The sequence below is a fragment of the Carassius carassius genome, chromosome 47 (assembly GCF_963082965.1).
Source record: "Carassius carassius chromosome 47, fCarCar2.1, whole genome shotgun sequence".
Taxonomy (NCBI): Eukaryota; Metazoa; Chordata; class Actinopteri; order Cypriniformes; family Cyprinidae; genus Carassius; species Carassius carassius.
This window is the reverse complement of record NC_081801.1, coordinates 22,456,849-22,479,854: the sequence shown is the minus strand read 5'-3', so window position 1 is coordinate 22,479,854 and position 23,006 is coordinate 22,456,849. Positions and strand designations below refer to the sequence as shown.

General features: G+C 36.4%; 1 protein-coding gene across 1 annotated transcript in view; it reads right to left on the bottom strand.

The window, feature by feature from the left end:
- LOC132130789 (neuronal vesicle trafficking-associated protein 2-like) overlaps positions 1-21,747 on the bottom strand; it is a 29,722-nt gene extending 7,975 nt beyond the window's left edge. Inside the window, exons 1-3 of the mRNA XM_059542599.1 lie at positions 21,503-21,747; positions 20,907-21,065; positions 17,814-17,933 (exon numbers count right to left, since the gene is read on the bottom strand). Coding sequence (XP_059398582.1) covers positions 17,814-17,933; positions 20,907-21,035 — 249 coding nt within the window. The 5' untranslated portion in view covers positions 21,036-21,065; positions 21,503-21,747. The remainder of the gene's footprint in view (positions 1-17,813; positions 17,934-20,906; positions 21,066-21,502) is intronic.
- Between the last annotated feature and the right edge of the window lie 1,259 nt (positions 21,748-23,006).

The following is a 23,006-nucleotide window of genomic DNA, read 5'->3' as shown; positions in this document are numbered from 1 at the left end:
CCAGGGATCTGCCCTCTCGCCCCTGCTCTTTTAGTACTTTTAGTACTTTTAGTAGTAGTTTTTAGTACTCCAGATACATAAAATATGTATCTGGAGTAATAAGGTTTTTAGATTTTAACTGTTGCAAATCAGCAACGCCTGCCTTGAGAGGGTTAATGGCCACACCCTTAAGAAAAGTGGCAAATTTAAATATCTCGGCTCGCTGATCTCCGCAGATTGCGACTCACTGCCTGATGCACGAGCCACGTGAATGCTGTGTGGCTCAAATGGCGGCAAGTGACGGGTTTGCTTTGTGATAGGAAGATGCCGATCCACCTGAAGTCGAAGATATACAAAATGGTCGTGCGCCCCAAGCATGATAAACACTATGCACGCCATGGCGATGCGCATGCTCCGATGGGCGTTCAGCTTGACCCTGCTCGACCATGTGCAGAACGAGGAATTCAGACGGGCCATTGGCATTGCCCCAATTACAGAGAAGACCCAATTACAAAGCGCCTGTGATGGTACAGCCATGTCATGCGGAGCCATGATGACTCGGTGGCCAAGACTGCCTCCCGCCTCAGCCCGCCTGGCAAGCGACTGCGAGGAAGGCCCAAAAATAAATGGATGGAGCACAATGTACATTCAAATACATGTCCTGGAGAGCCACAGTCCTGTAGCTTTCTAGTAATCCTTAGACCTTGATTAACTTGTTCATGTGAGTTTGATTGAGTTGGAGCTGAACTCTGCAGGACTGTGGCTTTCCAGGACCTACGTTGGCCACCCGTGACTCATTCCCATCTCAAGGAACTGGATTATTTACATAACCCTAAAACTTTTTTTAAAAATATACTTTTAAAACATTTGGCGTACAGTACACTTATTAAATACAATTAAGGACACCTATTTTAGGGGATATAACCTATGAACCCAGTAAAATAAATTCACCTTTTCTAACCATATAGTGACAATAAATCTCAGCTCTTTGGAAATATGTGCCTGGGGCTATGTTTCTGCAACACTAATATTGCATATCTTACTGCGCAAATCACGGCAGTTTCAAAGTAAAATGTCCAGTGAGTGGCGTTAAAAGGCACTTTCAATATGTGACCAAGGTCAAAATCTAAAGACTATAAGACTTGAGCTGGACAATGCCACTTTTTCCCCAATGTCGATGCAGTTTAGTATAAATAAAATTCTAAATTGTCTTTTTTTTTGCATAAAAGCAAAACAACCTAAAAGGAATCTGTCTTAGCATCCCTGTGCTTTCATTATGAGTATTCTGTGATACTGTGGTCCAATGAGACTGCTGTGTTCCTAGCATTGTCCTGCTGCCTCCGCAACTGCAACAATTGCCTACAAACACAGCCAGACCACTTTCCACTCCATATGTGTGAGCAGCCCATCCGTCACAGTTTCCTCAGGGGTTCTGAGATTCTCAGTTTCATCTACTCTTGCTGCATAACAATGGTTCTCACAAAGCAGTATGATGTCAGTCAATAAGTAAATCAATGCATCCCTGAGCTTCAGATTGCGGAAGACTCATTTTCTCAGAGCAACTCTGTTATGAGACGAGTGCCAAGACTAACCACAGACTATTAAAAAAAGATATCAAGCTTTTATTTTAAATAGATAAATAATATTTCAGACATCTGTTTTCCAAATGACCCTCTCCTCCTGCCCAGAATTTCAGAGTGTCTAAGATTAACTGAAAAAACCTTGTGGAATTTTTGTAATCTTACGCTTCATCTGTTCCTAAGCACTTACTACAGACACACTTACTACAGACACACAGTGGTGAAACACTGTGAGGAGAGGCTGAGGGAAATCACAGTGACACATTAGACAACAAAGGAACAGAAAAGACTAGGGTGTTTATTTAGTATTTGTTAAGTGTCAATGCCAGTCTGTTCCCTCATAAGAAAATATGGCCTCACTCTGTTCATTGCCTAAGGCAGCATCTTAAGGACATACCTGAATGCGAATGTGGTTCCATAAGTTAGACAGCAGATAGCTTGTTTTAGAAATGTAAAGGAAAAATAACATGTCCTTCACAAAGACAAGCCAGAATGCCACTGCATAAATTAAATACAAGATGGCGGATAGGTAAAAAGTATACTGTATATATTCAATTCTGAAAGTTAACAATGAAAACTGATTTATATAATTAAAAATCTATCTATCTATCTGTCACTCTCTCTCTCACTATCAGTGTTTGGAGTAATGAGTTACAAAAGTAACCACACTACAGTAGTATATTACTTTTTCCTGTAATGCAGTAATATAACACATTACTAATACAAATTGTGGAATATTATACTCGTTACAATCTCAATAATGCACTTTACAACAACATTTTAAATCAAAATTAAGAAGTGAATTTACCAAACAGCACCAGAGAAAAAATTCCCTGAGTAAAATATTTTGTCTATTTCCTGCTGGTGGAATTCCATGGTTGATATAACTGCAGAGACATATTTTACATCAGTGACATGGACACAATCCCGTTATTTTCAATTCAGCAGAGAAAATGACAAGAAGGCATGGTCAAGTGCAATCTTTGTGTGACACTGGACTCTCAACATCAAGAAATAGCATGAGTAACTGAAGAAAAACACCGGGACTGGTGCCATGAACACTAACCGCGAGAGCTTCAAGGTCGGAGGAGAGAATGAATGTAGCAGACAAGCGCGGACAAGCAACAGAAATTAAGCTTAACTAAAAATAAGAAAAGCTGTTTGTTTTTTATTAAATTATAGTCGATATATAAAAAGAATGAATATGCAAAATATATTTAACTTAATTAAAAGATTAACAAAACAAGAGGGAAAGACTGAGTATATGCTACCAAGTTGGTTTAATTTATGTGTGGTGCAGTGCTTTACAAAAATTTCACAGAAACGAAACCAAGATGACAAATGCTCATTCTAAAATAAGTCAACACACTGCAATTTCAAATGATCTGTATGATGAAAAATTACGGTGTATTTTCCACTGTTCGATCTCGAAGGTGCCTCAGGCACACACAATACAGCACTGCAAATGTTGCAGCCTGTTCATTATCAGAATAATATAGAGTCAATCAAACAAACAACGTTAAATAAAACGTGTATGGCGTCGTGTGGGTGAGCGGTTTGCTGATGTCAGTGTTGTGGATCGAGTGGCCCATGGTGGCATTGGGGTTATGGCAAGGCCAGGCATATGTTATAGACAACGAACACAGGTGCATTTTATTGATGGCATTTTGAATGTACAAAGATACCGTGATGAGATCCTGAGGCCCATTGTTGTGCCATTCATCCACGGCCATCACCTGATAATGTCCACGACCATCACATGATAATGTTGCAAGGACCTGTACACAATTCCTGGAAGCTGAACGGTTCTTGCATGGCCAGCATTCTCACCAGACATGTCACCCATTGAGCATGTTTGGGATGCTCTGGATCAGTGTATACGACAGCGTGTTCCAGTTCTTGACAATATCCAGCAACTTTGCACAGCCATTGAAGAGGAGTGGACAAACAATCCACAGGCCACAATCAACAACTTGATCAACTCAATGTGAAGGAGATGTGTTGCACTGCGTGAGGCAAATGGTGGTCAGACCAAATACTGTCTGGTTTTCGGACACCCCCAGAACCCTAAATACAGTAAAACTGCACATTTTTGGTGGCCTTTTATTGTGGCCAGCCTAAGTCATACCTGTGCAATAATCATTCTGTCTAATCAGCATCTTAATATACCACACCTGTGAGGTGGATGGATTATCTTGCAAAGGAAAAGTGCTCACTAACACAGATTTAGACAGATTTGTGAACAATATTTCAGAGAAATGGGCTTTTCGTGTACATAGAAAAAGTCTTAGATCTTAGATCAACTCATGAAAAATGGGGGCAAAAACAAAAAAGTGTTGCGTTTATAATTTTGTTCAGTGTATATTAACTTTAAATGTAATATTGAATAACACAAAAAAGTTCAAGTTAAATCAACACTGCTTATTTAAAGCATGACAAAAAATTACAGGTGCATCTCAATAAATTAGAATGTTGTTGAAAAGTTCATTTATTTCAGTAATTCAACTCAAATTGTGAAACTCGTGTGTTAGTTAAATTCAATGCACACAGACTGAAGTAGATTCTCTATGGGGTTCAGGTCTGTTGAGTTTGCTGGCCAGTCAAGCACACCGTGGTAATTTAACCAGCTTTGGGTGCTTTTGGCAGTGTGGGCAGGTGCCAAATCCTGCTGGAAAAGGAAATCAGAATCTTCAAAAAGCTGGTCAGCAGAAGGAAGCATGAAGTGCTCCAAAATTTCTGGTAAATGGGTGCAGTGACTTTGGTTTTCAAAAAACACAATGAACTAGAGCTTTAACAACTAATCGATTTAATCGATTAAAATCGATTATTAAAATAGTTGTCAACTAATTTAGTCATCGATTAGTTGCTAAATAACTTATTTGCCATAAGCAGCTTATTTCGTGCATATTTTAAATCTGCGGTGACCAAAGTGTGGCAGTAATGAGCCATGTCACATGCTTCCCACACAGTGTCTCTGCATCATTCAACGAGATGGCTGAGGCAGGCGGCAGTGGAGTAAGCTTGAGAAAGAAAAAGAAAAAGAAAAAAAGCGGAAGATAAAACTAATCAAAGTCATCCAAAGTGTGGGAGCACTTTACTTTGAGCCTTCAAAAAAGAAGAGTAACCTGTAAACTATGCAGTACTTTATTGTTTATGACTTTATTTGTGCAGATTCTCCAGTACGATGTTGTTTGCAAATGTTTAGTCGTAAAAGCTGATTACATTGCTTTTTAACAATAAACATTTAAAGCTTTATAAACATGTTCTGTGATCAGTTTGTCGTTTACCAGTTCATAATTCAGTCTTGCAGCCTAATTATGACTGAATGAGAGAGGTAAATGTTTAAATCTATTTGAAATGAACTTTGTTTCTAAGTATTCACTGCTCTTTTTCACACAGCAGGTTTTTTGTTTGTCCATTTTTTTTCTGGACAACCTTGTGATGGATTTTACTTTAAAATGTGAGTTCCATTCAGGTTTCATGCAATTGCCACTTTATTCGAATGATTGTTTACAATTTCACAGCAAAAGCTATAAAGCTGTTTCCCAGGTATAAGCTGTGTGTTTACAGGAAAAAAATAATAATAAAATGCAATTTACTTCCATTTTATTCTGTTTTATTCTTATTCTTCATGAAAATATGTTCTGAAAGATTCCTTAATAAGCTTTGTTCGGGATGTTAAACTTCTTTAGGAGCCCTAAAGACTGCCATGGTGAAAACATTATTTGAAATCTCCTTGTGAAATTTGCTAGAGTACATATGCGTCAGTTTTTTGATTGCAGAAGAGTTCGACAAAGGATTACTAACACATAATAAAACACAACTCCAAGTATGTTTTTGATGAGGATATGACAATGCAAAATGGTTAAAATCTCCAAAAAGTCTCTGTTGAATGATAAAGACCCTTTGTTAATAATTTACTTGGAGAAAAAAATGGGCAAAACTAAAATTTAAGTACAGTACAGACCAAAAGTTTGGAAACATTACTATTTTTCTTCTGCTCATCAAGCCTGCATTTATTTGATCAAAATACAGAAAAAAACATTAATATTGTGAAATATTATTACAACTTAAAATTATAGTTTTCTATTTGAATATACTTAAAAAAAAATTATTCCTGTGATGCAAAGCTGAATTTTCAGCATCATTACTCCAGCCTTCAGTGTCACATGTAACATCCAGTCTATCACATGATCATTTAGAAATCATTCTAATATTCTGATTTATTATGAGTGTTGGAAACAGTTCTGCTGTCTTATATATTTGATGAATAAAAGGTTTAAAAGAACTGCATTTATTCAAAATAAAAAAAAAAATTCTAATAATATATATTCTAATAATATATTTTCTTTACTATCACTTTTTATCAATTTAACACATCCTTGCTGAATAAAAGTATTGATTTTATTTAAAAAGAGAAAAAAAAAAATACTGACCCCAAATTACTGACCAGTAGTGTATATTGTTATTACTAAATATTTATATTTTAAAAACATAGCTTCTTTTTTTTTTTTTTTTTTTTTTTTTTTTTTTACTTTTTATTCATCAAAGTATCCTAAAAAAGTATCACATGTTCTGAAAAAATATTAAGCAGCAGAACTGTTTCCAACTTTGATAGTGAATCATCATATTAGAATGATTTCTAAAGGATCATGTGATAATGATCCTAAAAATTCAGCTTTGCATCACAGAAATAAATGATAATTTAAAGTATAATATATTTAAAAACAATTATTTTAAATTGTAATAATATATCACAATATTACATTTTTTTCTGTATTTTTGATCAAATAAATGCAGGCTTGATGAGCAGAAGAAACTTCTTCAAAAACATTAAAAATAGTAATGTTTCCAAACTTTTGGTCTGTACTGTACATAAACCGATTAATCGTAAAAAGAATCAACCGGTTAATCGATTATCAAAATAATCGTTAGTTGCAGCCCTACAATGAACCAACACCAGCAGATGACATTGCACCCAAAATCATCACAGACTGTGGAAACTTAACACTGGACTTCAAAGCAACTTGGGCTATGAGCTTCTCCACCCTTCCTCCAAACTCTAGGCCCTTGGTTTCCAAATGAAATACAAAACTTGGTCTCATCTGAAAAGAGGACTTTGGACCACTGGGCAGCAGTCCAGTTCTTCTTCTCCTTAGCCCAGGTACGATGCGTCTGACATTGTCTGTGGTTCAGGAGTGGCTTAACAAGAGGAATACAACAACTGTAGCAAAATTCCTTGACACGTCTGTGTGTGGTGGCTCTTGATGCCTTGACCCCAGCCTCAGTGCATTCCTTGTGAAGTTCACTCAAATTCTTGAATCGATTTTGCTTTAAAATCCTCATAAGGCAGCGGTTCTCTTGGTTGGTTGTGCATCTTTTTCTTCCACACTTTTTCCTTCCACTCAACTTTCTGTTAACATGCTTGGATACAGCACTCTGTGAACAGTCAGCTTATTTGGCAATGAATGTTTGTGGCTTACCCTCCTTGTGAAGGGTGTCAATGATTGTCTTCTGGACAACTGTCAGATCAGCAGTCTTCCCTATGATTGTGTAGCCTAGTGAACCAAACTGAGAGACCATTTTGAAGGCTCAGCAAACCTTTGCAGGTGTTTTGAGTTGAATAGCTGATTGGCATGTCAAATTATTCTATTTTTTTGAGATGGTGAATTGGTGGTTTTTTTTTCAAAATCATCACAATTAAAAGAACCAAACACTTAAACTACTTCAGTCTGTGTGCATTGAATTTATTTAATACACAAGCTTCACAATTTGAGTTGAATTACTTAAATGAATTAACTTTTAGAATAAGAATAGAATTAGAATAACTCCACTACATTCTAATTTATTGAAATGCACCTGTATTTACATAAAGTGCACTTTATATGAAACAATCATGACAATTTACCTTCTTTATGTGCACTTAAGTGGCCATTTATTTCATTAATATTTTATGATCTGCAATTACAGTTTTTTTTACAGTTAACAATAGAATTAAAGTCTGCGTGAACCGGAAGTTGCTGCCGAATTTATTTCAGTGTAGTGACATATATCCAGCTGAAATGGAATATTGAATAGGGGGCATGGTTTTATGTTTGCGCTCCTCCTCTCTGTCTCTCACTCATAGCAATCTAATGGTGGGAGTAGTGTGTTTAAGGGGATTCTGCCCAAGCTGTAAAACGGATGTCAGAAAAGGAATGCCATCCCAGACAGAAGTAAATGTTCAGATTTTGATTAAAGATTATGAAGACAAACTATTTTTTTCAGTGGATTAACTTGCACGGATTAATATTTTACATCAAAACTAGCAATGTGAGCCAGTAAAGCAAATAAACTAAGCTTTGATTTCATGCAGACTTTAAGCATACTTTTTTTACAAGGTATAAAACATATGAATTCTGTAAAACACATTCACCATTTCTGACGTTATAGTGGTGCTAGCTCTACAGTGGCTGACCAAATCAATGCAATTATTTCTCACTTACTAGAATATAATTAAAAATACTGTGCCTTGACCAATTAGTAGGAGCAAAGGGGTGGGGCAAGTGTTGTAAAACTGTTTACAAGTGGTTGACAAATATATTTATGCAGATTAATTCACATATTAAAATAATTTATTAAATGATAAAATATTGTCTTATTTCCTATTTTTTTCCCAAATCAAAACTATGCTTTGGTCCATGAAGCTAATTGTTCAATCTAATTATGGCCTAATTACCCTGAATAATTAATATTCATAACAAATGTTCTTGAAAATGGCAAAAAGATCTCGACAACTATTAACACAGAAACACTGTTTGGCAATCTGGCTCTCTAGACGGCTAGAAATCTCTTTCCAATTCATTAAAGGAGAAGTGACACAAATTAAATAATTCTCCTCGGGGTAAGACAGAAATGTCATGTTCAGCTCCAATTACTGTATCTTACTATGAGCCAATTAGGCTGGGTCTCTTCGGAGATACCCAAATTGAAGGGGACAAAGAACAATCTAAATGACAAAAACTATTTAATCTGAGAAACCATCAGAATGTTAAAGGCAAAAGAAAAAAGAGCTGCTGAGAGAAGAAAAAAACTCTTTTGAAGTACTCTTTTATTTTAGAATTCTAAAGATATTTTTGGTTTAACTGATACAGAGGAAACAGCTCTACCAAAAAACTACAAAACATATTTGGTCTTTCAGAGCTCTTTTCAGATCACTGATTTTCATTTTGGTTGTTCCAGTGTTTTAATTGTACCAAAGAGGGTTTATCATGGCTGGGTGAAAGAAGGTATTTTATGGCAATTGTTCATTATTTAGAGTAAACTTGAGGTCATATTGACAGTCATAATGTGAAATGAACACTTAATAAGGTACTTACAGTATATGTATATGCATATCATATCACTCATATACACTACTGCTCAAAGTTATTATGTTAATGTACTACTCTAAAAGGAGCTCTGGCAATAAAATGTTTTACTTTCTAAACTAAATATGACTGAAAATGCTGAATCCTGAACCAGCTTCACTAGGTTTTCAACTCGTAGCAAGACATCCAAATCTATTTATGATAAGGGGTTTAGCAAATGACTGTTCGGTATATGTGCCTCAGTCTTAAAGTCATGGTTCAATTTGCAGAGAGAACACAAAACAAAAAATTATGCCCTATGCATCTTTTTTTAACAGGTAAGTTGTATTTGTCAGTAGTACTGAAGTGTTAATCTAACTTCCTCTCAAGTGTAGTCTACTTGCGATGTGCTAACTGCTTCTCAGATCTACCAAAGTGCTAGAAGGCTTCTGTAGGGGAATCAACAATATGGCAGAATAACAAGACTGCCTCTCTAGGGCCATGTATCTCACACCAGTGAGCCTGTGGGCATTTTGGCCATTAGCCCTGCTAACAGTGTGAGCTGAAAGACAGAGAAAGAGAGAGGAAATTTGCAGTAGGGAGAGCTGTGCCACATTACTAATTGCTCCCCAAGCACCCTATAGGTGCATAGGTAAGAGGCTTTTGCTCAAGAGAGGCAGCAGTTTCATAGAATAAAGTGAACTCATTTTGCTATGTAGTCATATACAGTGAAATTCATGCTTTGCCATTCTGCTGGAAATTTACCAGTATTGGCAAATTTTCTGGACATGTCCTGTAAATTTGTATCATAACAGATAATAAATGAAGGCTCTCAAAATGTATAATGTCATATGGCTTCAGAGAATATAGTCTTTTTTTATCAAAACTTCCTTTTGATTTTAGAGTGAAATTTGACAAGGAAATTTTCTTGACTGTTTAGGCAAGATTCACTCTCTCGTCTATTAATTAACTAAGCTGAAACAAGCTGAACTTGCTCATCTGGTGAGTAAAACTCTGTTGCTGAAGTGTGTGTGCGTGTGTGTGTGCGTGTGTGTGTGTAATTCTACTCTACAGTTCATCTTTAGAGATACATTGAATATATCCCTGTTGTCTTGATATGAACAAAATATTTTCATAATGTGAAGACAAAATCAGCCATTGCAAAAAGTGGTGGTACATTTCATAATTTTCATGTCTACAACAACAACTTATATATTATAACAAAACAAATGTCACTGAAATTATTAAGTAATACAAAAGTAATTTATTTTAAATATTATATATATATATATATATATATATATATACATATATAATTATTTATTTTTTTACATTGACAGGCATGTAGACACTGGAATTGCTTATATTTATCAAGAAGGTTTGTTTTTATTGTATTTTATTTTATTAATTTTTTTTGTAATGCTCTAATTTAATAATTCAGTTTTACTAAATTCCTATTGGGCGGAGCATCTTGCCCAACCTTAACCACACCTATGACACCAGGCACCATGGGCCAAAAAACATTTCTTACAGCTCTCATGCAAAACAACACACTACCAACTGCCAAATACATATTATTCTAAAAACCTGAAAAATGCTATGCAAAACTGAGTTAAGATATAAAAGATTTTTCCACAGTTTACATCCCAACATGAACACACTGAAAAATCCATCAGCACCCAGAAATAGATCTTTACATGCAGAGCAAAGTAAAGGTAATGGACAAAACTCTAGGTGTTCCAAACAGTTTTTGGTGTACACATTTATAACCTTATAGTCTGTAACCATTAAAATTTGTGAGTTATTGCTGAGTTATTAGGCCAAGCATGTAAACATGCTAACTGTCTACGCCAATAAGTAGGTGATATTTCTATCTGCAAAGCTATAGAAAAAAAAAAAGATGAATGTGATTCTACAACAGTGGTGGAAGGTGAGATTAATCAGAGTTCAAACAGAGGAAAAGCCATCTGGTGTCATAAATCTTCTCTGTCGTTGTGAACAGAAAACAGTGCGTCCCGCAGGAGTTCAAATACAGTGTCACATTTTAACATGAAAAATTACTCCAGTAAAGCTTTTAATTCAATGCTAACGACGTTTCTGACTTCACAGAATATGACAACAGCAGATACAAGATATGTGTGATGTAATACTGGCCATTTTATGACATTAACTGGTTGATGCAGAGAATTCTAGAGAAAGTGTCCAAAATCAATATGGTGAATATGACAAAAAAAATCATAATTGTGGATTATTCCCTTGAAATTGTAACTGCGATTACTAATTACGATTATCACAATTTACAGTGAATGATGTTTATACAATTGTTTGATGCAACTGCATGCCATATTTTTAGGAAAATAAACAAGCTGAAAACAACCTTTGGTGCTTTTCTATAGTATTAAAGGGTTAGTTCACCCAAGAAGGAAAATTATGTCATTAATGACTCACCCTCATGTCGTTACAAACCAAAACTTGAACGAGTCAATCTTTTGTTCTTTATCTTGTTCGGCTCGGTTTTTTCAATTTCAGTACTCTATTCACAGCAGTTCAGTCAGTGTACTGTTTGAGTAAATGAATTACTCCGGGATATTGGTTTATTTTAACTCCGAGGGAGTGTCAGCCACATTAAAAAGTTAACAGCTTAAGTCTTTTGTGGATTAATGCGTATTGGAGACGCGAACCGTTTAAAACGATTAAATTCGATTTGGTGAATTGGTTCAAGAAGATCCGGTTACATCGAATGATTCGTTCGCGAACCGGATATCACAAACTGCTTTGTTTTTAACTCTATCACAACAGACACGGAAGAGAAGCCAATGCTGAATAAAGTCATAGTTTTTGCTATTTTTGGACCAAAATGTATTTTCGTTGCTTCAAAAAATTCTAACTGACCCTCTGATGTCACATGGACTACTTTGATGATGTTTTTATTACCTTTCTGGTCATGGACAGTATACCGTACATAGATTTTGGAGGGACAGAAAGCACTCGGACTAAATCAAAAATATCTTAAACTGTGTTCTCAAGATGAAGTCTTATGGGTTTGGAACGACATGAGGGTGAGTTATTAATGACATAATTTTCCTTTTTGGGTGAACTAACCCTTTAAGCCTCAAATGTCAACTATACAGCGGATTGTTTTTTTTTCTTTATATTATAAAAAAGTAAAAATATGAATGGTATTATAATGTTATACTAAAACTAAATGTAAAATAATGGGAAAAACCCTTAAGATAACATGTAGAAAGAAATAAAATGCATCTTAAGCATGCAGAATAACATAAATGGACTTTGAACGATTAATTGCCAATTTGAATGATTACGTAATTGTGGTATTCATAATTGTAATTCATAATTGGGTTTAGTGTTTCCAGCTTGTCTTTGTAGACTACAATCACCATCACTCCACGCGATCAATCACTCTGACAGTGACTGCCCTCTGCGTTACCCTGGGTCGCTGCTTGACAACATATGGTTTTGCCCAAGCAAACTATTTGTCAAATTCAATGAATGGCCATCATCTGTAGGGGGACAAAACAAGCAATTCAGCATAACGGAGTATAGCATGGTCTCCTGAATTCAGGGTAGGTGACGATCGTCTATGTCTCCTGGCACTCCCACATGATTGGGTACTTTGTTATCGAGCGAATGGCCAGTGACAATTTACTGCATTACTAGGGAGAATGGATTGGCAGCGTTATACAAAAGGGAACTGTGTGCCATCAAATGCATCTCTCTGCATGGCAGTCTCCTTTCTGTCAATGACAAGATGAGTTACGCTGCACCTACAAAGCATTCCATCTTGAACACTTGCAGAATTTCACATTAAAAACGTTATTTAAAGGGACAGAATACATTTGCTACATGTTCTTTAATGAAAGCACTGAACTGAATAAAAATTCCAGTAAATATTACCTGGTTGCACATGTACCACCATGGCATTATTGGAGTACAATGGTACATAAATAGGCAAACAACTGGCTTCACACTAACCAAAAGGTAACAAAAAGTACCAAGTTATTACCATGGACTTTTGGGTATGTATTATGGTAACAGTAGTATTATTTGAATTATTTTGGAGTTCCATGCAAATTTCATGGATATGAAAATGGCAAGCAATTGTCTTCACACCATGTTTTTTGGACATTGCATCATGGTATTACCATGTAAATCCGACTAGCTGCCTCCAGTGAAGCATTATTTTTTACCCTCTTTTTTATTTATTGTTCCCTCCCATTTTCTCTCTGGAGAGGGTAAAATGGTAGGCTAAACAACAACCAAAGGGTCTAGGCAGTGCAGTGGTGTAGGTGTGCCAGGATGTGAGTGGTCCTTCAAGCTAACACGTCTCCCGCTCACCCAACCCCTCTCTTTCATTTTTATTCTGCTTCTCTCCCAGAGATACCAAGACTGACAGGGCAGCACTTCAGCTCAATGTCCTCTATTTTTCCTATCCTCTCTTCCCGTCCCTCATGTCTGTTATCGGATTGACATCCATTCAGCTATGGGATGTGTGTCTGAACTGAGGATTGTGCAGCCATGTCTAAGGATTAGCTGGATATCTGTTTTGCACTGTGCGTGAGAATTTGTGTCTTTGTGTGTGCAGACACTGTCCAATAATTAAGAAGCTTTATTATTTTCAGACAGATTATTAATTGGTTTGCAACACTGCCTGAAGGTTCGGCAGGGCTGTGTTCCTGGAGATGGACAAGATATCTTTTATAAGAACGTGTGTGCTTGTCTTTCTGTTACATCAGTCTTTTAAAATCTTATTTAGGACAAATGTAAAAATCTAAATGTAAATCTGAATGTAAAAGCAAGCCATTTTGGTAACAATGTTTCTACTTTTGCAAGCAATGCTACAAGGACATGGAAAAATAATATTAACCAGCAAGATTTTTGTTGCTATGTTGTTGCTAGCTTGTGTCTGTGGTTGTTAGCATGTTGAAATTCAGTTGTTAGGAGCTTAGGTGGTTGCCTATTGCCCCAAGCCAAAAGAGCTGAGCAAATTCACAAAAAAAAGTTTAGTTCCCTCTTTGAATATAATGGCTCTATGGTCTCCATAGTACTGAGACTGCTCTCCTTAGAGTTACAAATGACCTGCTCTTATCATCTGATCATGGTTGTATCTCTCTATTTGTGCTATTGGATCTTAGTGCTGCATTCAACACTATTGACCACAACATTCTTTTCTATTCTATTTCATAGACTAGAACACTTTGTGGGCATTAATGAAAGTGCATTAGCATGGCTTAAATCGTACGTATATGACCGCCATCAATTCGTAGCAGTGAATGAAGAGGTATCATATCGATCACAAGTGCAATATGGAGTACCTCAAGGCTCAGTACTAGGGACGTTACTCTTCACACTTTACATGTTACCCTTGGGAGATATCATCAGGAAACACGGTGTTAGCTTTCACTGTTATGCTGATGATACTCAGCTCTATATTTCTTTGCGCCCCGGCGAAACATACCAATTTAGAAACTAGACAAACTAGAGCCCCAGATACAGATCTCCTCTAAAGACCTTGTCTCAGACGACCACCGGAACAAGACCACAGGAAACAGATGATTCTTCTGCACAATCTGACTTTGCTGCAGCCTGGAATTTAACTGCTGGTTTCATCTGGCCAGAGGAAAACTGTCGCCCCGACTGAGCCTGGTTTCTCCCAAGGTATTTTCTCCATTCTGTCACCGATGGAGTTTTTTTTCCTTGCCCCTGTCACCTCTGGCTTGCTTAGTTGGGGACACTTCATTTACAGCGATATCGTTGACTTGATTGCAAATGATTTCATGGATACTATTTAAACTAAACTGAGATGATGACATCAATGAATTCAATGATGAACTGCCTTTAACTGTCATTTTGCATTATTGACAAACTGTTTTCCTAATTAATGTTGTTCAGTTGCTTTGACACAATCTTTTTTGTTTAAAGCACTATATAAATAAAGGTGACTTGACTTGAAAACACACACTGGCCCAGCTAACCAATCACAGCACATTTCGTATTTCAGAAAGTGGGCTTTCATTTGACACAGGAACTATTCATGTTGTTCATGCCAGACTGGGAAGAGAAGTGTAATAATGTAAAATATGTGAAAAATAATATGTTTTTTTTAACAACCTAGTATGAGAACTTGTTTTAGTACACTCCCAAAACTAAATCAAGACTTTGTAAAAGAGCATAATGGGACCCCTTTAAAATGTTAACTCATGTTTACCATGTTAAAATCTTTAATAATTCTTACTGATTTCTAAGTAAGTCTTAATTAAATACCTAGAATAAGGGATTACACTTAGCAAGCTCTAAAAATAACTACCCCTGCCTATTCTCACTATCCACTGAAATCCAACTTTTTTCCCCCACTGAATACAATTTTTTGCTATGCAACACAAATATAATGTAAAACTAACAGTGTAACAAATCTAAGATTAGTAGTTATGTCATTATTTTAACAACAATAAAAAACATATTGTGTTTAGTAAATATGTGTGACACTTAGTATAGTTGGGAGATCAGAGCCAAACTCATAATTTTCCCCACATTTTCTCTGCCAAACTTCTCAGTCAACTCCACTAATATCAAAGAGAAATCATAAGACCTCCTCTTTTCATAACTAAGTTGTCTTAATAGCACATTTATTTTAACATGATATGGTTATATGTTCCACTTGGCTGCATAAAACATCAAGAGACCACAACTCTCTTTTGTTTTGAACATTTAATAAGGGGGAACATTCTTTCTTTACTAGCTGGTGGAGTGCAGCGGGGGAATAGGATAAAAATCCAACTGCAAGTTTTCACACAGCAGAGATAACCCTGCAGTTAGCTTTCTGTACTCCAAATGACTTGTTCTAGACAACAACCTCAAAAAGAGTTTCCTACAACAAGCTCTTACAAGAATGCTCCAGTTAGGTAGCTTAAAAATAACAAGCAGAAAGTTGAAGGATGATCTCAGACTAGAACATCTTGATTGTGTCTGTGGAAAATATACAGTGTATGTAAAAGTTATTGTTTTCATAGTGCCTTGTGGTTCTGAGGCAGCTGACAGGTTCATTCAGTGTCATTTTAGAAGCAAGTCAATCTTTATACCAATGTTTGCTGTCTTCTTCACCTGCCTCTCCAATGACCTTCACTGCTATGGTAAAATGTCCCTCCAGATTCTCCAACTCTGCATTAATGAAAACAGTTCACACTGCCATCAATTCTATCAACAGAACTGTCTCTAGTACTGCTTCCAGGATTCAATCCAAGTAGCAGAAGCAAAGAGTGTTTGAAACAAAGGCTACGTTTATTTGTGTGTGTGTGTGTGTGTGTGTGTGTTAGGGCTGTCAAAATTACTCAAAAATGACGTTCAAATATTCCCTCTAAAAAAAACACGAATATTCGAACTATTCGAACATCTGGTGGCGCATGTTGTCAATGACGCGCATTACGTCAATAACAGGACAAAATAATACAAAGAGACGTAACTACTTGTATAGGTAGTCTATTTAAGTTTAAACATATTTGACAACGTATTACCTACACAAAAACAAGGAAATCAACTAATGGCCAAGACTGCAGACCTCACGCTCTCTCACCCTCTCTGCGCATAACAGTTTAAATGAACAAACACATTTTTCAGTGCTGATCAAGAGTTTTGTGCAAGCAATTTAAGGTCGCGAATTCTGTCCCAAATATAGCAGGCTTCATTCAGTGATTGAAACAAATATTATTAATATTAATTGAAGTTTTACAGCATATAGAACTGGCATTGAATGCTCCGAGCGAGCTGTGCTGTGGTAAACATGGAACTTTTCCTTGACATGAAACGATAAATAATCAAACCTCGGATCCATTGCTTGACAGAACTCCCCGAAGCCTGCCCCATCCACAACACTGATCGTACTCATGTCCTTACAAATGAACAAAATTATTTTATCCGTTATGGCCTCTTGTCGTGTTGCAGACAAAGTGCTTGCGGCAAGCGATGTAAAGTAACGTTAAGTGTCAAGACGTGACTGTTTAGCTGGAGTTCCACAAATTATGCCATGCTCATTTGGGTGCACATTTTTGAGATGTGACCTCATGGTTGAATGGTATGCTAACTGTATCTTGAATAGCTTGCACACAACTTTATCTCACGGGTCAACAATTTTACCTCATTTTCTCTGCTGCGGTCGAGTTGCGCTCTGCACTTGCTGTCATCTTCCATGAAGACGCGTCAACTTTCAGCAGTGATGCTGTGCCAGACAGTGCGACTCCTGTGACCTGTCCCTGAACCCTCAGGCGCGCTAGCGCGCCCACTTATAAAGCAGACAGCCACGCCTCTACTACCGCGGGCGTTTTTTCCACATTTTTTTTTTATTCGAATATTAATTTTCACCTTCGAAATTCGTTTTTTAAAAACTATTCGAATATATATTCGAATTTAGAATATTCGTTGACAGCCCTAGTGTGTGTGTGTGTGTGTGTGTGTGTGTGTGTGTGTGCGTGTGAGAGAGAGAGAGAGAGAGAGAGAGAGAGAGAGAGAGAGAGAGAGAGCACTAGTGCCACTTGAAAAGAATAGATTTAGAACATAATTGTATTATCATCCTCTTGTAGTTCTGGAGAAAATTCTAAAAAAACAAGATGGAATACAACCTGGAAAAAATTCTTAGACCAGCAAGAATATCCATGCTTTTACAGATTGTTTTTTTTACAGGTTCACCACCAGTCTTACTGGTGAATCCAGTTTTTCAATATATCCCATTCTGGAGACTGGCACCCATAACATTTGCAGACCAGCCATGATGTTTCTTCTACAAGTGAATGGAGAGCAAAGCCACCAAAGCCAATTTAAATATTGACAGAGCTGATGGCAAACATATCATTGCACACCGATTGTTCAACATTCAATTTCTTTCTCTGAATTCACACCAAAGGAAGTCCAGCCATACCTTCAGTCTTTCAGAAACTCCATCAGTCACACTTATGGTGAACTCCTCCACCTTTGGAACCTTCATCTTGGCCTTGTACTTTTGTTCTGTCTGATACTCAGTTCGTGTCTTCACCACCACCTGCAAAGAGAGAGTTTCTCCATCAAAACAATAGTTTGGCTTAATATAAACAGTGATAACTGTAGCATAATGCCAGTAACTTCCGATCGATAATGACCTTAATGCCACTTCATGCTGGTTCTTAAATTGCTCAAAACCACTGAACTCACAGACACTCTGAGATAGCCAGGACTTCCTGTAACGTTGTCATAATTGGCCTTACCAAAATCATAGCGTATTCCCACAAAAGCACTCAGTCATGACAAATCAGACTGGGTAAATCACACTACGTGCCAGATGTAAAAAAAAAAAAAAAAACACAAAACAAAAAAACACCAATACTAACTGATCAACAAAAATCTCATTTGAATCTGGTTTCAAACCACATGAGAATGTGGTTTAGATAAAATAAAAAAAATTAAAAAAAGAATTTCAAGAGTTTGAATTGCAATTTAGTGAATTCCTTATCCTGTCATTCAATTAAATTTCTAATGAACATATAGGGAGCAAATGTGAATTTTTCCCAACACTCGCTGAAGGTTAGATGTGTGGTGACAGATGGAGGGATGACACCTCTAGATGATTACATCTCAGTGTTGACCTTGGTTCTTGCTTCCTTGATTTCTACAAACCCTGAGATTGATCAGTTCTAGTGCCCTGTAGACCACTGGATGAAGCTCAACCACTTCAAGTCATGAACTCTGCAATTACTGCTTATCTGTCTCCTTTCTAAACCCTCTGACATTTCATTTTCCCCCTGAATAACCATCTTGTCTGCTTCCATTTCTCTCTCCTTCTAAAAGAGGCACTCTGGTATCGCTGGGATTTTTATTCCGTTTTTGCACTCACCCAGAATGCAACCTCTGCCTCCAGGCAAGGTTGACCATTGTCTTTTTTGCTGCTGATTCAAGCCATCATGTCAACACCAGGGACTACTGTGGATTGGACTGGATTGATTCTCTACAATTTAAGTGTTGTACTGATATGCTAATATGACAACGTATTTGAGTGTAAAATGCTCTGAATAATGATGAGATTGTGATGAGATGCAGCTTGTTATTTGCATGCAATTAGCATATGATGAATTTGGTAGTCTGATGATAATGGAATGGTTTCGAGATTCTGGAAAACAACAAGACAATTTGGCCAAATGTTTCCCTAAGCAAGTCCCATTGGTAAACAGTTTTAAAAGCTGAAAAAAGAGCATCTGTGGTGGTCCCAAAACTAAACGCATCCTTGCAACATTATATCTCAAATATTAAAAATGTTCTTCAGTTATGGTGTCAAAATAACTGACAAAAATTCATTATTCTATCCATTTAATGAATTTACACACCTCATTACAGTAAATAAACTGTGTTCTTTGTTCTTAAGTTGGCTCATGTAAAATAAATAATGTTAAGACAGCTTTCAAATAATTTATAGTCATTACTGCCTGATTGCTATCTGCAGACCTCTAGAGAAAGATAATGATTTCCCGCAGGGCTGATCCTTGTCCTGCTTAAAAATTTCAGTGTCAGCATAAGTTGGTCGAGGTGGCAGAACTGCATCAAGTGCATGCATTACAGCAACCTCAGATGCTAAAAATAATTTCTTTTTCTTTTTTTTTTTTTTTACTCTTGATTATTAAATCTCAAAAGCATTACAGTCGTCATTTAAATACCACTGGCTTCAGCATTATTAATTAGTAATATATATATCATTCTTATCATTAGATTTATCAACAGCCTTTGCATCTGTATACTACTGAACTACTGACAGACTTTTTACAGGAAGCTATGATTAGTGATCTTCTTTTCAAAATATAATTGGGCACATTAGATTGAACAAAATGGACAAATTCTGTCATCTTTTCAACTGAGGCTCAGGGCTATTATTCTGTTAAATTACTCTTCTCTTTCATCTGATTTATAAGAAAATTTCACAATTACCATCTAGTTTTTGTTAATTATATAAGAATTATATTAAAGTATTACGTTGAGTAAGCAGGGTGGGATCATTGTCCTGCAAGGCCTTATCCAAGATCTCTTCAGCAAACTTTAAATATATTGGCGTTTAGGGAAAAATAATAATAATAATTAAAACCAGTATTTTTTGCTTTAATCCTCTTCATATAGTTATTATTGCCTACCACTCACAATTGAAGCTAAAAAACAAAACAGTGAGATAAATATAAAAATTATATTTACAACGTGTTCACTGCGCATGACATTTTTTGACCACAATAGTGATCAAATATACATAAAACCACCAATATTATTATTATTATTTTTTTTTGTCTGTTTATTAATGTATAGTCTCTGAGAGCCACTAGCTTTCTCACAAGAAGAAAAAAGGCTCACCAGGTGATATAGACGTTAATAATCCAACACATCCTCTTCACCTCTGAGCTGGCATTAAACAGAGCATGAAGCCTCCATATGACATCTGAGATAAAAGATAAAATGTCTTTTTCTCTTTGTCATGCAGGCCAATAAAGCCTCAGAGTCCCAAAGTACCGGGGGAGGGTTGTGTGCTCCTTAAAATATGACGCTGTTCGCATTAGTGGCTGGCTTGTGCACAGGTTCGGGCAGAGTGACAGGCCACTTCAGTTAGCAGGTGCAAAGAATGATTGCACCTTCCCAAATGAGGGCTGAAGCACCACACACAGAAAGTGTCACAGCTTGCACACTTGCACTCTGGTTGGCAAACCAACCTTAAAAGCAGAGGAATGTGTGTGGCATGTTTGGAGAAAACTGTGAAATCTTATAATAATAAATATAACAAGCACTTTATTTACATGTTCAAAATATAAAATCAAAGGATAATGCAATTAAAAAAACACAGCCTAACAATTTAAACACACAGGGTCAATCCATCATTGTGCTTTCTAGGCATAAGTACTGTTTGAAATTTTGCTATGTGACAATAGATGAAGGTTATATTTTTTTTCTGACCTGACAAGTGGCATGGTAATGTCCTGTTATATAAGATCAAAAGAAAAATTTTCCTTACCTTGTCTGGGGCTTGGTACTGAAGATTAGTAACATCCAAGGGCGTGATGAGAGGGACATTCTGAAAGCCATCCTCTATGCTCACAGCTTTTGCTCCTTTGTCTTGTAGATTACTCCCCAGTTTAACCATCTTTAAAGGATTATTACACTTTTCACCAGCCTATAAATGTACAGGATTTTATAAATAGTTTTAAAATATTCCAGCCTGGCTCCAAGTCAAATATTGATCACATTTAATAATAAAACAAAAAATCTAGACACATCTAACACATCAATAAACAATGCAAATCCACTTCACACCTTATAAATCAATCGCGTCTCTGTGTGATGTCAACCCGAACACGAATGCTTTGAAAGACACAAACGCTGCGCTTGTAAATAAAAGTAAAATATTATGCATTGATCTTTAAAATGAAAGAGGAAAAAACGCTGCACCATTTAAGTATATTGTGTAAAATCCAGGTGCTGAAACATCAGCCACAGAGCAAATAAAGCATCCGCGCCCCTTTTATGGCTGGATTACCAGTCACAACAATTTATCTCCCACCCAAACACAAAACGCCAAAGACGAAAAGATGTTTTTAAACACGTACTCACCGAACGCGGTCAATTTTCACGCTTTAAACGGCCTCAAAGACAGTTTAAATTCGGCTTGTTGATGAAGGCAGGTGGAGCGTCGAGATGGAGATGCTGTATGTGTGCGTGTGTGTGTGTGTAAGTGAGTGAGTGTGTATGTATGCGTGGCGCTGGTGCGAGAAATGCAGATACTGGTGGCCTAATGCAGCATCCAAACCCTCACCTACACTCAAGCCACTGGGGGGATCTAAAAGAAACCCTACATTTGTTTTGCCCGACCTTTACCAACCCTGAAGCGCAATATACCACTAGCGCTAGCTGACTTGTTTGCCATCTAGTGAAAAACTGAGAGAAGTGCGGTAGCATTTTCATTTATGAAGCATTTATGAGCATTTTCAAAAATTTTATTTGTCAAATAAAACATTATGACTAGAACAATCTTTATAACAGGCTAGTTCTCAATTTTTAACATGTCTAATTAATATATATATATATATATATATATATATATATATATATATATATATATATATTGGCGCATTGATTACCATTTGTATAACCACAGTTTTGCTACAAATAGTATGTTAAACTATGGTTAGTGTATCACATTGGTCCCCAAACTTTTTGCAGCATGCTCCCCTTTCTGGTGTTTGACACGTGATGCACCCCCACCAACTTACTCCGGTTAAACACCACATTTTAAAACTGCGATAAATACAAATAATCACTCTATCAGGACATTAACATTTTTGCTTGTAACTGTAAAATTGTATTTTCCATAAATTTAGAGCTAACATTCATGTTGACCTTATAGCCTTGTATTATAACCTCTTAAAGCACAAGCACGTTTTTGGCTCTCTCTCCATCACAGTAAATGCTTTAGTCTTCAGATATGTGTGGTCATGTCACCAACTTTGTTTAAGGTTGTCTAGAAATCCCCTCAGACTCAAATCACCCCACTCTTGTATTTGTTTACAGGTGCTTCTCAATAAATTAGAATGTCATGGAAAAAGTTAATTTATTTCAGTAATTCAACTCAAATAGTGAAACTCATGTAATAAATAGATTCAATGCACACAGACTGAAGTAGCTGAAGTCTTTGGTTCTTTTAATTGTGATGATTTTGGCTCAAATTTAAACAAAAACCCACCAATTCATCTCAGCAAATAAGAATACTTCATAAAACCAATTAAAAAAAAAAATACAATTAAAAAAACATTTTTTAGTGAATTGTTGGTCTTCTGGAAAGTATGTTAATTTACTGTACATGTACTCAATACTTGGTAGGGGCTCATTTTGCTTTAATTACTGCCTCAATTCCAGAGGTGGGTAGTAACGAGTTACATTTACTTCGTTACATTTACTTGAGTAATTTTTTGGGGTAACTAATACTTTTCGGAGTATATTTAAAGATGGGTACTTTATACTCTTACTTGAGTAAATTTTTTGGGGAAAATCTGTACTTTTACTTCGTTACTGTGGGCGACGCTCCTCTCGTTACTTTATCTTAATGCAAATGTTATAA